Genomic DNA, 12,648 nt, shown 5'->3' with positions numbered 1-12,648 from the left:
GGAAAGGGAGAGCCGAACCAAACAAGGAGTGGCAGTCAGTGCTCAGCAGAGGGAGGGACATGTTAGTGGCTGAAATGGCAAGTTGAGCTGCCTGTGGAGGGCAGAGAATTTGGGGCCTCAGCCCAGGGACTTCCTGTTCCACCTGACTGCTGATGTTCAAGGGGAGCGGGAAGCTGAGCAGAAAGGGTCTCACTGTCCGGCCTTGGGTCTTTGCGGCAGCCCAGTAAAAGTGCGGGCTTCGTGCCTCAGGGAGAGCTGGGTCCCCCATCCTCACCAGGCCAAGTCATCAGGTACCTCTATGGCTGCAGGGCATGTCCGGGAGGGCCCAGGCACTGTGCTTGACATCACCTCCCTGCCGACTTCCCTCCCCTGACCTTAAGGTGGAGGAAAGCTGGGCAGTGCCCCTCATGGGGTTGCGGGGAGGGTCCCACTGCCCAGAGAGCTCCACTCCTCACACAGCACCGTGCTATTTATATGTGGACCTGGTAAAGTCTGTTCTGTTGCTTCTAAGTAGAAAACGGGGAGGTGGAGCCTCTGCAGGCAGTAACCAGGGCCAGAGATTACAGAGTCCCGGTCCCCATTTCTTTCTTCAGCCTCTCAGAATACACCGTCTGATCTCCCCCTGCCCAACCTTAGTTTCTCCACCTTAATGGATGTGACTCCTGCCCTTCCCCCTCAGGAGTCCCAAAGCCAGGGCAGGGCCTAAGCCTCGCAAGTGGTAAGTGATCGGGGGTCCACATACAGTAAACTAAGCCGGCTGAGGCCTTCGTGGTCTCCTGGTTTGAGGGGTGCTGCTGCGTGGGAGGCGGAGTTATCAAGGCGAAGAAAGGGCCACTCTGGAGGGCCTAGCAGAGCAACAGGGACCAGTTCCCGCTGCAGTCACCTTCTCCTCGTGGAGGATAGGTGGCCTTGCTTCCAGAAGGCTGAGGGGAGCATCTTGCCGACTCAGCCACCCTTACAGCACCCATCCCCGAAGTGGCCTGGCATCGCATGGAAGTCTGGACCCTGGATGCGCTTTCTTCCCCCGGGGCTAGGGGCTAGGTTTCTGACTCCTTCTATGCTGATCCGGTCCCTGCATTTAGTCAGCATTCCTGGTCTGTCACACCCTGGCTGGCCTTGGGAGTTACCCCTAACTGACACTGAAGAAAGAGCAAAGGTACAAGGGGTCAGGAGCTGCCTGACTGACCGGCATAAATAACAACAATCCCACCTTACACCTGGGGGCTGCTCTGCGCGCAGGGCTTCCTTCGTGGCGGTGCCCTCTTACCTGAGGACGTGCACTCAAAGTGATGGGATTGTGGCCGGGGCAAGGGGACTCTCCACCTGCTGCTTCCTGCCTGACTCTCATTCTCGTCCTTTCTCTGGGCCTGCACCCACCCCGCACCTCCCAGGCAGCCAGCAAGTGGACAACAGAGGCCCAGGCACTGGGCCACCCAAGCAGCAGGTCCCTTCTAGTGAGAATCAGGGTGGCTGCTGGTGACCTCTTGTCCAGTTGGGGTGCAGGGTGGCTTCTCAGCCCCAACCACACCTGTTCCTCTGAGTCACATGCTTCTCAGCTGCTGGTCACACTCCTCCCAGGAAGAGACAGGGCTTTCCTAGCAACTGAGACCCCATCATAGCAACTGTCTGAGGCAAAAGCAGTGAGTCCAGCTCCTCAGTGATCTCACGTGTTCCCATGTACCCCAGGGGGACAGTTTGTCCTGGAGGTAGCTGGGCGCTACAGTTTGCTCGGCGCCGAGTAGGCCTACACCTTCTGCCTGGCAAATCAGTCACTCAGAAATATCGAATTGCTTACTATGTGAAGGGGCTTCTGACCGAGGCTTCAGAGACATTTGCGTGGTCTTCCCACTTCTTTCCCATTTCGTTAGGGAGTGAGCCCATTACAGCACCCATTAAGTTGGAAGAATTCAATTTAGTCGCCTTCCTCAGGGATAAGTGCTTTGTTTCATTAAAATCTACCAGTTGGGTCTAAAGCTTTGGGGCATTTAATGCTTTGGTCAAGTTTATATTCTGTATTCTCTGGTAAAAGTATTTATTACTCTTATGTTATTTGTACTCTTGATTTGTTGAGGCTTTTAAAAACCAAATTCATGGTCACATCCCTATGAGAGGCAGACTTGGAAATAACTCTTCATGTTGTATCTGTGCTACCTAAAGATGACCCGTGAGCTCACAGATGCCCCTCTGGCTCTGAGCTCGGTGCGAGGCTGAAACCAGCAACTGCCCCGTCCCTGTCTTTCACCTTCTCTGAGATGCTGCAGGAGGAACTGACTCTCGTCGTTCTGGGTCGCCCACTCCGGGCTCCTCAGCCTTGGATAACCACCGTGCTGTCATTTCGGCTGCTTGGTGGACACCTCCTGCCCCATCTCCTGTCCTGTTCTAGAAACCCTGCTTGCCTTGCCTTGTCCAGCATTCATTCGTCAAGGGAATGTGCAGCGTCTGTGCCTGGGATGAGTCCTGCCCCGTGTCTGTCTCAAGATTTCGCCCTTCCCAGTTAAAGGTGACAGTAGTCACAAAGATTATCCCACAGAGACCCAAATGCCGAGGTGTCTGCTGCTGCTGCTTCTGAGTGACCCACTCCTCTGAGTCACCATGGGGTAGAAGAGATCCTTGAGTCATTTTCCTCAAACATCTGGTTTGACAGTTTGTCCATTTTAGTGGTAGAACCAGAGGATTCTTGCTTTTCCTATGGTCAGCTGGTAGAATATACCAGGAGTAGGGGATTTTTTGTTTGAGGTTCTTTGGTTTTTTATTTGTTTGTTCGTTTTGTTGTTTGTTAGAAATCTCTTTATTAGAAGTGTTTTGGGTTTTTTTATTAAAGTATAGTTGATAATATTATATCGGTTTCAGGTGTACAGCATAGTGATACGACATTTATATACCTTATAAAGTGATCACCACTGGAAATAGGTTTTAACTGCATTTCTGTCATCTGCTTGTGGCAGCAGAGGTGGTGGGGAGGTGCTACACAGAACTGGGACGCTTGAGTTCTCTGCTGGACCATCACTCCCTAATTGTGACCTTGGACATATCATGTCATCTCTCTGGCCTGTTTCTTTCACTTTTTAAAAGGAAGATGTTGGCCAGATGACTTCCCAGGAGTCTTCAGCTTTGCCATGCTCCATTAGAGGTCTCTGTAGTGGGGGACGGGCCCTAGGAGGTGGCTGGGGTGGGGCAGTGCCAGGATTGATTGATTGATTGATTGATTGATTTTAGGCGAGGCCACCCTTGGTTGACCTCACAGATTGCAAGGACCTTGTCAGCTTACAATCCCTTATTTTTTATTTTCTGTGCCTACAGCACTTGGTCTTCCTAGGTGGTCTCCCATCCAAGTACTAACCAGGCCCGACCCTGCTTAGCTTCCGAGATCAGATGGGATTGGGCTTGTTCAGGGTAGCATGGCCGTAAACGATAGTGCCAGTATAAGTGGCATCATACATTCATGACCCACCATGTCGTATGCAGGCCAGCAGCGTGACCCTTAGGCTTGTGTCCTTTCCCGGGGCCTGACCCCATGGCTTTCTCAGTAGCATGTGCTCCACAGGGGCCAGGGCCTCATCTGTCTTGTTCACAGCAAAAGCCCCGAGACCTAGAACAGGGTCCGGCGCTCAGTAGTTTGGAGTGAGCGCTGAGATGCCAGCCTGCAGCTCCAGGAGCAGGCCGCTTCCAACCCGGATGTCTCGGCAGGTTCGGCAGTGTCTTCCCGAGTCTCAACATGGCCGTGAAACGGAGGGAGCAGGCCTTGCAGGACTACAGGAGGCTGCAGGCCAAGGTGGAGAAGTACGAGGAGAAGGAGAAGACAGGGCCGGTGCTGGCCAAACTCCACCAGGTACCAAGGAGAGGGGTGAGGGTGGGCACACATTGGGGGGACACATGTCACACATGGAAGTTCCTCCTTCACCTGGGGACCAACTTGGCAGCTGTGGGACCAAGACACCAGGTGTTCTGATAGCACACCCACGTGTGTGCGCACGCACACACACTGCTTCCATCAGGGGCACTAGATAGGCCTGTGACAGCCGTGACAGCCAAGGTCTCATTCCCCAGGCCCGAGAAGAGCTTCGGCCTGTGCGGGACGACTTCGAGGCCAAGAACAAGCAGCTCCTGGACGAGATGCCACGGTTCTACAACAGCCGACTCGACTACTTCCAGCCCAGCTTTGAGTCCCTGATCCGTGCACAGGTGAGGCCACTTCCACCCGCCCCAGACACTGGCTCAGCACTTCCCTTGGGAGACAGTCTTGGGCTTTGTAGACACGTCACACCATCCTCCACTCCCCACAAAGGCTGACTATAACAACCTTGGCGGGGGCCCTGAACCCTGGGGAGAGCCTCGCTCAGGGCCTGTGCCTGGGCATCAGGCGGGGTGGGTGTGGGCGGAGGTGCATGGTGGGAGCACTGGGGCCCGGCAGCTCGAGGGTCAGCCGCAGTCCAAGCCTTTGTCTCCTGCTACTCAAGGATGTAAGGACACAGTGTGCGATCAGGTGTAGCTGCTGCCCTCCTCACCCTCTTCATCCCCTCATCTTTCAGGACATTAGCAGAGATTAGTCTCTTTGTAAAAGAGAAAAGGTTGTGGTGCCAAAGCTAAGGGGTCTCCTTTACGTGGGACCTCCAGCTGACTGCAGGTGCTCAGCTACCTGTCCCCACCAAGTAACAAAGCTAAAGGCTCAACGCATCCCCCTCTGCCTCCAAGCCACTCTTGCTCTTAGCCTGGGTATTTGGCGCCCTCCAGTGGACACTGTCATTCCTTGTCGAGGCCGCAATTGCAGACATCCAAAGAAAAGCCTGATTCCTTCCTCCCCACTTGCCATCTTTGGAGAGCACCCAAATCCATGGGGCTGCACATGAGCTATCAGGAACCCTGAGCAGGATTGGTGTTGGAGCTGGGACTTGTCAGTGACCATGTCCTTGGTCACTAGGGAAAAATGAGGCAAAGAGCTGATGTGAACAAGGGAGTAGGGGTTCCCACACTCAGCCCAGAACACTGCCCCTGAAGGTGAGGGCTTCCTTCCAGCAGCCTGGCCCTGGGCCTGGAGGAATGGATTTAAGGAGCCCTGCACAGTAGTCACTGCCCCTGCTCCCAGCCTGCAGCTCCCTGCAGGCCACCCCACCCTCTCCATCCTGTTGCTCAGGGAGAAAGCTCCAGGGTGCGAGCATTGGCGCACCCAGGGTAGAGCAGGTTTGGGGCTCGGGATGCCCTGTCACCAGGCAGCAGGGTGGCCAGGGTTGTTGCTGCCTCCTCAGCACCAGCCTCCCCCTCCCACGGCTGTGCTGCCATTAGTCACTGGAGAAGTGAGCATTCGTAGTGACTCAGCCACACAGTGAGGCTCTGGGCAGGGAGTGGGGGGAGGGTGGGCCACGCCTTGCCCTCTCTCAGCACTAGCCCAGGCCCCTGTTCCCTGAGGTGACAACAGGTTATGAAGGCCTTGGTTTAGCTGCTCCTCAAACCTAGCTGTGGGAGACACTTCCTAGTGGGGGGAGGGTGGGCCACGCCTTGCCCTCTCTCGGCTGGTTTCTTCTGGCCTCCGCAGGACCCATCAAGGGTCCTCCCCCATCCCACCCCCCAGAAGCAGCTCGGCCACAGCCCTGCCACCAACCCTACTGCTTGGCCTGGCCTTGCCAGTAATGGCACTCCAAGTTTCTAGAGTAGAGTTCCTTCTCCCCAAAGACAGCTTGGAGCTGGCGAGGATAAAATTTAGGGGTGTTGAATAGTGTGAAACACTTTCATGGAAATACTTATTTGGTCATAAGGTAAAGACTAAGGCAAAAATGGCCCATCCCCCTCCCCTGGAAAAGCCCCTGCCTGCCCTAGGCCCGCTCAGGCCCTAGGTCTCAGGAGCCCTCAGCCATTGAGAGTTGCTGAAGGGGCCCCCGTTGCTCACACGCCCTGCCTCATTCCTCTCCCATCCCACACTGGGGCGTGTGGAAGGCAACGTGGAAATCGCCTGGCCTCCGAGCCCTGCTTTCCAGGCCTCACAGCTTGGGCATGATTCACTGATGAGTTGGGGAGGGACTGAGGGCTAGGACGCTGCCACCATCCTCACCTTTACTTCTAAAGACCAACTCACAGAGCACTGGGGACCTGCCACGCCCTCTCTCCCACGGACAAAAATATCCAGGTCTCCTGGCTTCTATGAAGCTGTGAGCCCCTAGTCACAGTGCCTAGCCCCCTGGCCTCCGCAGGACCCATCAAGGGTCCTCCCCCACCCCACCCCCCAGCCCACCGCCCAGCACACGCACACCCTCTGCTGCTTAGAGAGAAAGGCAGAGCCTCCTAAGGACCTGTCGCTTCCCTCCCCCTTTGACTTACTGCCACCCCAGGCAGTGGACAGTCTTAAGGGGCTGCAGGTGGCCACTCACTCAGTTTAGGAAGCTGGCTGAGGGGAAGGGTGGCAGTGGAGGGAACTGTGGAAACCAGCCCAGGGGGTGCAGTGCTGTGGGAGCTCGGTGCCTGAGAACACAGCCCCTGCTGACCTTCTGCCTCCCACCCAGGTTGTCTACTACTCTGAAATGCATAAAATCTTCGGAGACCTGACTCAGCAGCTTGACCAGCCAGGCCCCCCTGACGAGCAGCGGGAGCGGGAGAATGAGGCCAAACTGAGCGAGCTCAGAGCCCTCTCTATTGTGGCTGATGACTGAGTCCCACCCCGTCAGAAGACTCCCGGGACACAAGTCGGCCTCTCTACTCTTGGCCCTTTTCAAGCTTAGGATCAGGCATCAGCCAGCAAAGGCCCTTCCTGGGAGAAGCGTGGCTGGCACCCAAGCAAGCTGCTGTCTCCCCATCCATAGAAGGAGCCTTCAGACAGGTAAGAGGCCTAGAAAACCCCAGGGGTTACTTCCAGAGGAACCGTCCAAAGTCTCCTGGCCCAGGGCCAGAGTAGGCTCCCAGCCTGCCAAGGGCATGGGCTCTGTCAGCTCACCTTGCCATCTCAGCCTTGCTTATGTGGTTGGGATCACATCTACCTCCAAAGACCCCTGCTGGGGAGTCCACGTACCCTGCTGCCTCCCCCCCCACACACACCCCGCACTCTCCTTTTCTGAGAGGGCCTCGACACTGCCTTGGGGGGTGTGAGCATCATGGTCCCCCCACCATGACAGGCCTTTCACTCTAGCCTCCCAGCATGGCAAAGGCTGGCTTAGCCCACTTCTGTCCTTTAGGTCAAGTGCAGGAAAGACCCTAAGTCTTGTAGGTTCCCTAGAAAACTAGGACTCAACTCATGTAAATATCTTACCACTAAAAAACAGACTGATTCACAGGCCTCAAAGTAAGAACAGTGGATTTGTGTCTCACCTGAATATTTGGAATTTTATTTTTTCATTAAAGTTTTCAATAAAATTTCCATGTATTATTGTCCCGTAACTAAGGCGAGGAAAGAGCCAGCTCAGGCTATTTTCTGAGTAACGCTGCCCCCTGCTGGGCTGGCAGGACCCCTACAGGTATCTTGTCTCCTCCTGATGGGCCAGCAGAGAGCCCTGAAGGCGAGGGGCGCTCTCCCCACTGCCCCGCCCACCTTCTGGAGGCGACTACACTCCCATCCTGCTGAGGCTGGGCTGAGGACCAGGCGGAAGGGTGGGAGCACAGGCAGACCTGGAAGAAGAGTAAGGGAAAAGCTATGGAGGACACTTGCTTTGTTTTTGACTTTGGTTTATTTAAAAAACAAAAAGCCAAAAAAAAAAAAAAAAAAAACAAACTTTATATACAAAGTCAAACTGAAACCACAGTATGGAAAGAGGCGAGACTTATGGGGAACAGGGAAAAAGGCTGGGCCAGAGCCAATACCACATTCTGAACACGGGGAGCCAGGGGGCAGAGGTGCTGGTTTCTTCTGGCAAGTCTGGGGTGGCTGGAACAGTGTCCACTGGCAACAGCCCAACAGTGAGAGCTCACTAGCACTGAGTCCATTCCTGCAAAGGCCACGAGAGACCCTTCCCTCGAGAACCTGCTCCTGTAACCTGGCAGGACTTGTGCCGTCCAGACGAAGGGGCTCTTACCCCAGCCAGATCTCGCATCTGTTTCTTCCGTTTATTGGCATCAGACCTTATGACATAGTCGAAAAGCCTTTTCCTCCCGTCTTACTCTAAACTGGAAGAGGACAGGAGAGAGCACAAGACTAAAGGGCCCCAGGAGAAACCCCAAGGTAGAGGGCAAAAATGACATTCGAGGGGTGCAGAAGATGTTAGATTTAGTTTAAGTGGAACCGGTTCCTCACCCGTCCATCCCACGCAGCACAGGCAAACCCCACCCGGACAGCCTGAGTGCCCCTACATGGGCTGAGCACAGGGTCAGCCACCCCGCCTATGGCTCCCAGGTCCTGCTCCAGCTTCTTTCTGGAACCAAAGGGCTCTAACTCCAGCACGCTCCACTGCTGACCTCGCAGGAAGGCAACTCCTGCGCCAGGCCCCTCAGTTGCTAGGTGCTGGCTCCTCCTTCTCTACCCAGCTGTCAGCCTGTTTGAAACAGATGGAACAAGAATTAGGACCCAAGGAGGAAGGACTACTACCCGCTTCCTCCCAGAGACTGCGGACTGACGGATCCCTAAGAAACCAGTGGATGGAGGAGAAGGCGAGATGGACCTCGGCCGGGGCACACAGGGCTGCCGTGTTGGCATCATCCTGACCAAGCCTCCCGACACGCCGCCAGCTCTTCTTGGGGCTCACCTTTTCAACCATTCGCTGCATCTCCAGCTGCAGGGGGGTCAGGCGCCTTCGAAACTCCTGCAGCAGCCGCTGAAGCTGGTTCTTCTGTCGTTCAGCTGTCCGGGCCGTGTCCTCAGCCTCAGCCAGCCGGGTGCGCAGCTCCTGCATGTCAGCTGCCAGTGTCTTGTTTGTGACTTCAGTGGCTGAGAAACGGTGGTGGCTCTCCTCTGGTAGGGACATACCAGAAAGACTGCTGCTGAGTTATGGATCGGAGCACAGGGCAAGAGGCCCAAAGCCTAAGGAGCAGGGTTCCCCTTTGGTCTCCATGTACGTGTCTGCATGGCCCATGTACATGTCATCATAACAGATCCCTGTGGCTCGGGCCACTCACCCAGCTTCAGTTCCAGTGTGTGAATCTTGTTCTCCAGGTAGAGCCGTCCACTGTCCTGCTGCTCTGCGCGTTGCAACAGGTTCCCCACATTGATCAGGCTGCCATTGTGGGACACCAGGCCTTTGTGTTCCACAGGGGCAGCTCCTGGCTTCGCGCTCTTCCCAGAAGGAGGTAACAGGTCCAGGTTTCCTGGAAGGGGCCACGAAGAAGAGTTAAAGGTCGAGTCTCGCGAGGACAAAGCTGCCTGCCCTGCCCTCTTGCACAGAGTGCCGCAGCTCATACCAAAGAGCACCTCCTCGGGAAGCCCGCCATCCGTGCCCTCCGGGCGGCTGTACTGAAGGCTGCGGTACTGGCAGATGTTCTGGGCCACCACCCTGCTGACCAGCTGTTTGGCCTACAGAAAACACACACCCGAACTCTGATGAGAAGGTGCAAGGCTTTGCCCCTGGGATGTGCAAGCAGTTAAAACAAGAGCATGCTGGATCCCCACGGAGGCGAGTGTGTGCCTGTGCACACCGTATCAGGGAGGCCATCTCAGAAAGGACCAAGGAGGCATGAAAGCAGGCACCTGCTCTGCGCTGAGCCGGAGCCCGAGAGTGAGCAGGATCCTTTCCAAGTCTCGCCGGTGCAAGTAGCCACACCAGTTGGCATCGAAGAAGACAAACGCAAGAAGACAGTCCAAAGGGAGCACGGCTGAGGGGTCCAGCTCCTTGGGCTGCAAGAGAAACAAGGATGAACGGGATCTGCACATAGTTCTCTCATTGGCTAAACCGCCCAGGACGTAGCCCTTGGCTGAAAATCAAGCAGCCTGGCTGACATAATCACACCCAGGCGCACTTCCCAGCTGGAGACCTGACCCTGGGCCTTAACCAGAGGCCTATTTGGGGCACTTTCACCCTAAGGGCTGTCATACAGAAGAACCTAGTGTGCTCCTAGACCAGATGCCTCACTCAGATTCACCCCGATGAAGATAATGAAGTGTCCCCTGGATCCTAGGGAAGTGCCGTTCCATGAGCCAAGAACCATACTTTGTGTTTTGCCAATCAACAAATGCACGAAGTCATCTGCTAGAAGTCTCCCTCTCCAACGCCTCGGGCCTTGCTGAGCATCAATGCCAACTGGGTGGGGAAGGGGTGGCGGGGCAGAGCCAGGGTCTCACCATGTCCTGAAGGGAAGAGAACTCCATCTCTGACTGGTTTGAGGCGACCGACCTGACCTCGGAATCCTCCAGCTTGGCCCCTGCTGCAGAAAGCCTGACATGAGCTTGGAGCAGTGACCGCGCGGCCAGACTGGCTCCAGTCCTGACAGGAGAGCACTGGAGCCAGTCGAGGAGCCACCACCGGTGCCCGCGTGCTCCCCTCCTGCACGTACCGAACTCCTCCTCTCCATCGTCCCTCAGCAGCAGCAGCTCTGGGTCGAGGGCCATCTCACAGAGGTCCTCCGACGCCTCGCCCCGGGGCTTTTCTTCCTCCTCTCCCCCAGAAGATGGGGGTTTGGGCAAAAGCCCATCTTCCTTCTAGGGGAAGCAGACCAAGATGAGGAGGAGGGCACCTGTTACCTGTAACTGCTAACTAACAGTGGCTAACACTGAGTGTCGGCCGCGCCCAGGCACCATGTCAAGGGCTCTGTCTGCCACCTCATGTGAATTTCTTTACACGCTCTTCAGAGCAGACCAGGGTGATTTCCAGACACCTGGGATCCCTCTCAGGAGTCCATCTCAGTCCGTAAGAAATTATGGGTACTTGAAAGTACTTAGGCAAGAAAAAGCCCCATGTGCTTTTGAAAGGGTTAAGAAAATACAGCGTTCTGGTTAACCATCGGGTTCCACGCCCCCGTACTCCTCAGAGCATCCTCGTGCACCGAGATCCCCGCGCTGCTGCAGGCGCCAACCCCGCCTCTCTTCCCTTCTCCTAGGCACGCCACTCACTAGCTCTGTGGCCCCACACGAGGGTCCCGTGCCCTGCACCTGAGTACATACAGGGTCTCCAGGTGCATGCAGTGAGTGAGGGGAGCGCTGAGAGGAGACCTGCAAAGCGCTCAGGGCAGCGCCTGGTACCACAGAGCACGCGAGTTCTGTTCAGTGTTACTACGTGTAGCCCCAGTGCCCGAGCAGGGGGCAGAGGTACTCACCGGCGGGGCGTCTGACTCGGCAGCTGTGCCCTCACTCTGTACCTCATCCTTGGACTCCTTGGCCACCTCCTCCTTGACCACTTCTTCCTCCTTGGCCACCTCCTCCTTCTCAGGTTCAGGTGGGGCCACAACCTTTTCAGGAAGGCTCAGCAGCATCTTATAAATCCTATAGCCAAAATCCCTCTGTAGCATCTCCAGAAACAGCTCAGCCAGCACCATCACCTGGTGAAAGAGGCAGCAGAGGTCCATGAACACCAGGAAAAAGCGAATGTTCCAAGCCACACCATACACCCATAAGCCCCTCAGCCTCCCCAGACACCTACACTTACCTCAAAAGAGATCCTTTCTTTTGGCCTCCGGTCCTCCACAATACCATGGAGGGACAAGTTTACACAGCCAGAACGTGCCATGACAGCAGGCTCTAGAGGGGGTGGAGGGGCCTCTGGGAGGTCGGTGTCCATTTCCTGCTGTGCAGTGACCTCCGGGTTCTCTGCGTTCTGTTTAGAGGCGTCTGCTGCTTGCTCTGACGCGTCAGCTGCCTGTTCTGTAGGCTCTGTTTCCTGTGACAAAAGCCAAGAGCTATTGACTACCTGGGCCCAGGCATCAGGGCGCATAGTTCCCCTACTTGTTTGTAAATCTCGGCCTTACCACTGGCACCTCCTGGGCTGCAGGAGCTGCCTCTGCAGCTTTCTGCTGGCACAGGGCCTCCCACTCTTCCAAAGTGGGCATAATGGTCCAGATATCCGGCAGGTAGACCACCACAGTCTGGAGCCGCCTCGGGGGTCCCGGCTGCAGGTACTGAAACTCAGCAAAGCGCCACCTGCTCACAGCCAAAGGAAAATGGAAGTACCGACCCATGACATCTGCAGCAAGTGCTTCAGTTTCTAAACAACATTTAATGAGCACATACTGTGAGCCAAAGTTTGAAAGTTCAAAAATAAAAGATACAAAGCAAGTCCTCGAGAAATGCTTGGTCAATGGGGAGTCACAAGTAAGCGAACATTTACTATCTGAGGTGCAAAGGCAACAAGGAGTACTAAATGTGGTCACATCTGACGAGCCCTGGGGGTCAGCTGGCCTTCGACATACACACCCTGGGTCACGTTCATGATCAAAGTGACCCTTTGTGAGAGCTGAAGGGAGGGATGGTCTGGGACTAGGGAAGATTGGAGCGCTAACAGGACAGAAAGGTGCAGAAGCTTGTCCTGAACAGTCTCGCCAACTCAACTCACAAGAGCTCGGGGCAGCCACTCACCACTTTGTGCAGGCGCTCAAGTCGATGCCAGTCTGCACCTGTGCACAGCGGATGGCCGTGCGGACTAGCACCTGCGGGTCGCCCTTGGGGTCGAGGCCATCCAGGGAAGGAGACCACTCACCCCCAACAAGCACTGCCTCCTCTTCTTTCCGGCCCAGCAAAAACTGCAAAAAGAGATCAGAGAAAAAAAAAAAAAAATTACCCAGGTTTGCCCCTTGGAGGTAACCTGCCAACAC

At 55.6% G+C, this 12,648-nt stretch overlaps 2 protein-coding genes and 1 pseudogene across 3 annotated transcripts in view; 1 reads left to right on the top strand and 2 right to left on the bottom strand.

The window, feature by feature from the left end:
* Positions 1-7,345, top strand: part of BIN3 (bridging integrator 3) — a 37,825-nt gene extending 30,480 nt beyond the window's left edge. For both annotated transcript variants that reach the window (XM_006904390.3, XM_015586696.2), the window contains 3 exons: positions 3,688-3,829; positions 4,048-4,182; positions 6,492-7,345. In XM_006904390.3, coding sequence (XP_006904452.1) covers positions 3,688-3,829; positions 4,048-4,182; positions 6,492-6,638 — 424 coding nt within the window. In that variant the 3' untranslated portion in view covers positions 6,639-7,345. The remainder of the gene's footprint in view (positions 1-3,687; positions 3,830-4,047; positions 4,183-6,491) is intronic.
* Positions 3,292-3,410, bottom strand: LOC112477141 (annotated as a pseudogene).
* Positions 7,346-7,651: 306 nt separating the features above from the next.
* Positions 7,652-12,648, bottom strand: part of CCAR2 (cell cycle and apoptosis regulator 2) — a 13,771-nt gene continuing 8,774 nt past the window's right edge. Inside the window, exons 11-21 of the mRNA XM_006904389.3 lie at positions 12,413-12,576; positions 11,806-11,977; positions 11,487-11,717; positions 11,158-11,379; positions 10,399-10,543; positions 10,187-10,269; positions 9,596-9,742; positions 9,310-9,421; positions 9,028-9,216; positions 8,658-8,863; positions 7,652-8,447 (exon numbers count right to left, since the gene is read on the bottom strand). Of these exons, the coding sequence (XP_006904451.1) occupies positions 8,403-8,447; positions 8,658-8,863; positions 9,028-9,216; positions 9,310-9,421; positions 9,596-9,742; positions 10,187-10,269; positions 10,399-10,543; positions 11,158-11,379; positions 11,487-11,717; positions 11,806-11,977; positions 12,413-12,576 (1,716 nt within the window). The 3' untranslated portion in view covers positions 7,652-8,402. The remainder of the gene's footprint in view (positions 8,448-8,657; positions 8,864-9,027; positions 9,217-9,309; positions 9,422-9,595; positions 9,743-10,186; positions 10,270-10,398; positions 10,544-11,157; positions 11,380-11,486; positions 11,718-11,805; positions 11,978-12,412; positions 12,577-12,648) is intronic.

Source organism: Pteropus alecto, unplaced genomic scaffold (assembly GCF_000325575.1).
Source record: "Pteropus alecto unplaced genomic scaffold, ASM32557v1 scaffold160, whole genome shotgun sequence".
In the NCBI taxonomy this organism is placed as follows: domain Eukaryota; kingdom Metazoa; phylum Chordata; class Mammalia; order Chiroptera; family Pteropodidae; genus Pteropus; species Pteropus alecto.
Note: the sequence above shows the minus strand (reverse complement) of the source record. Positions and strands in the feature narration are given on the sequence as shown.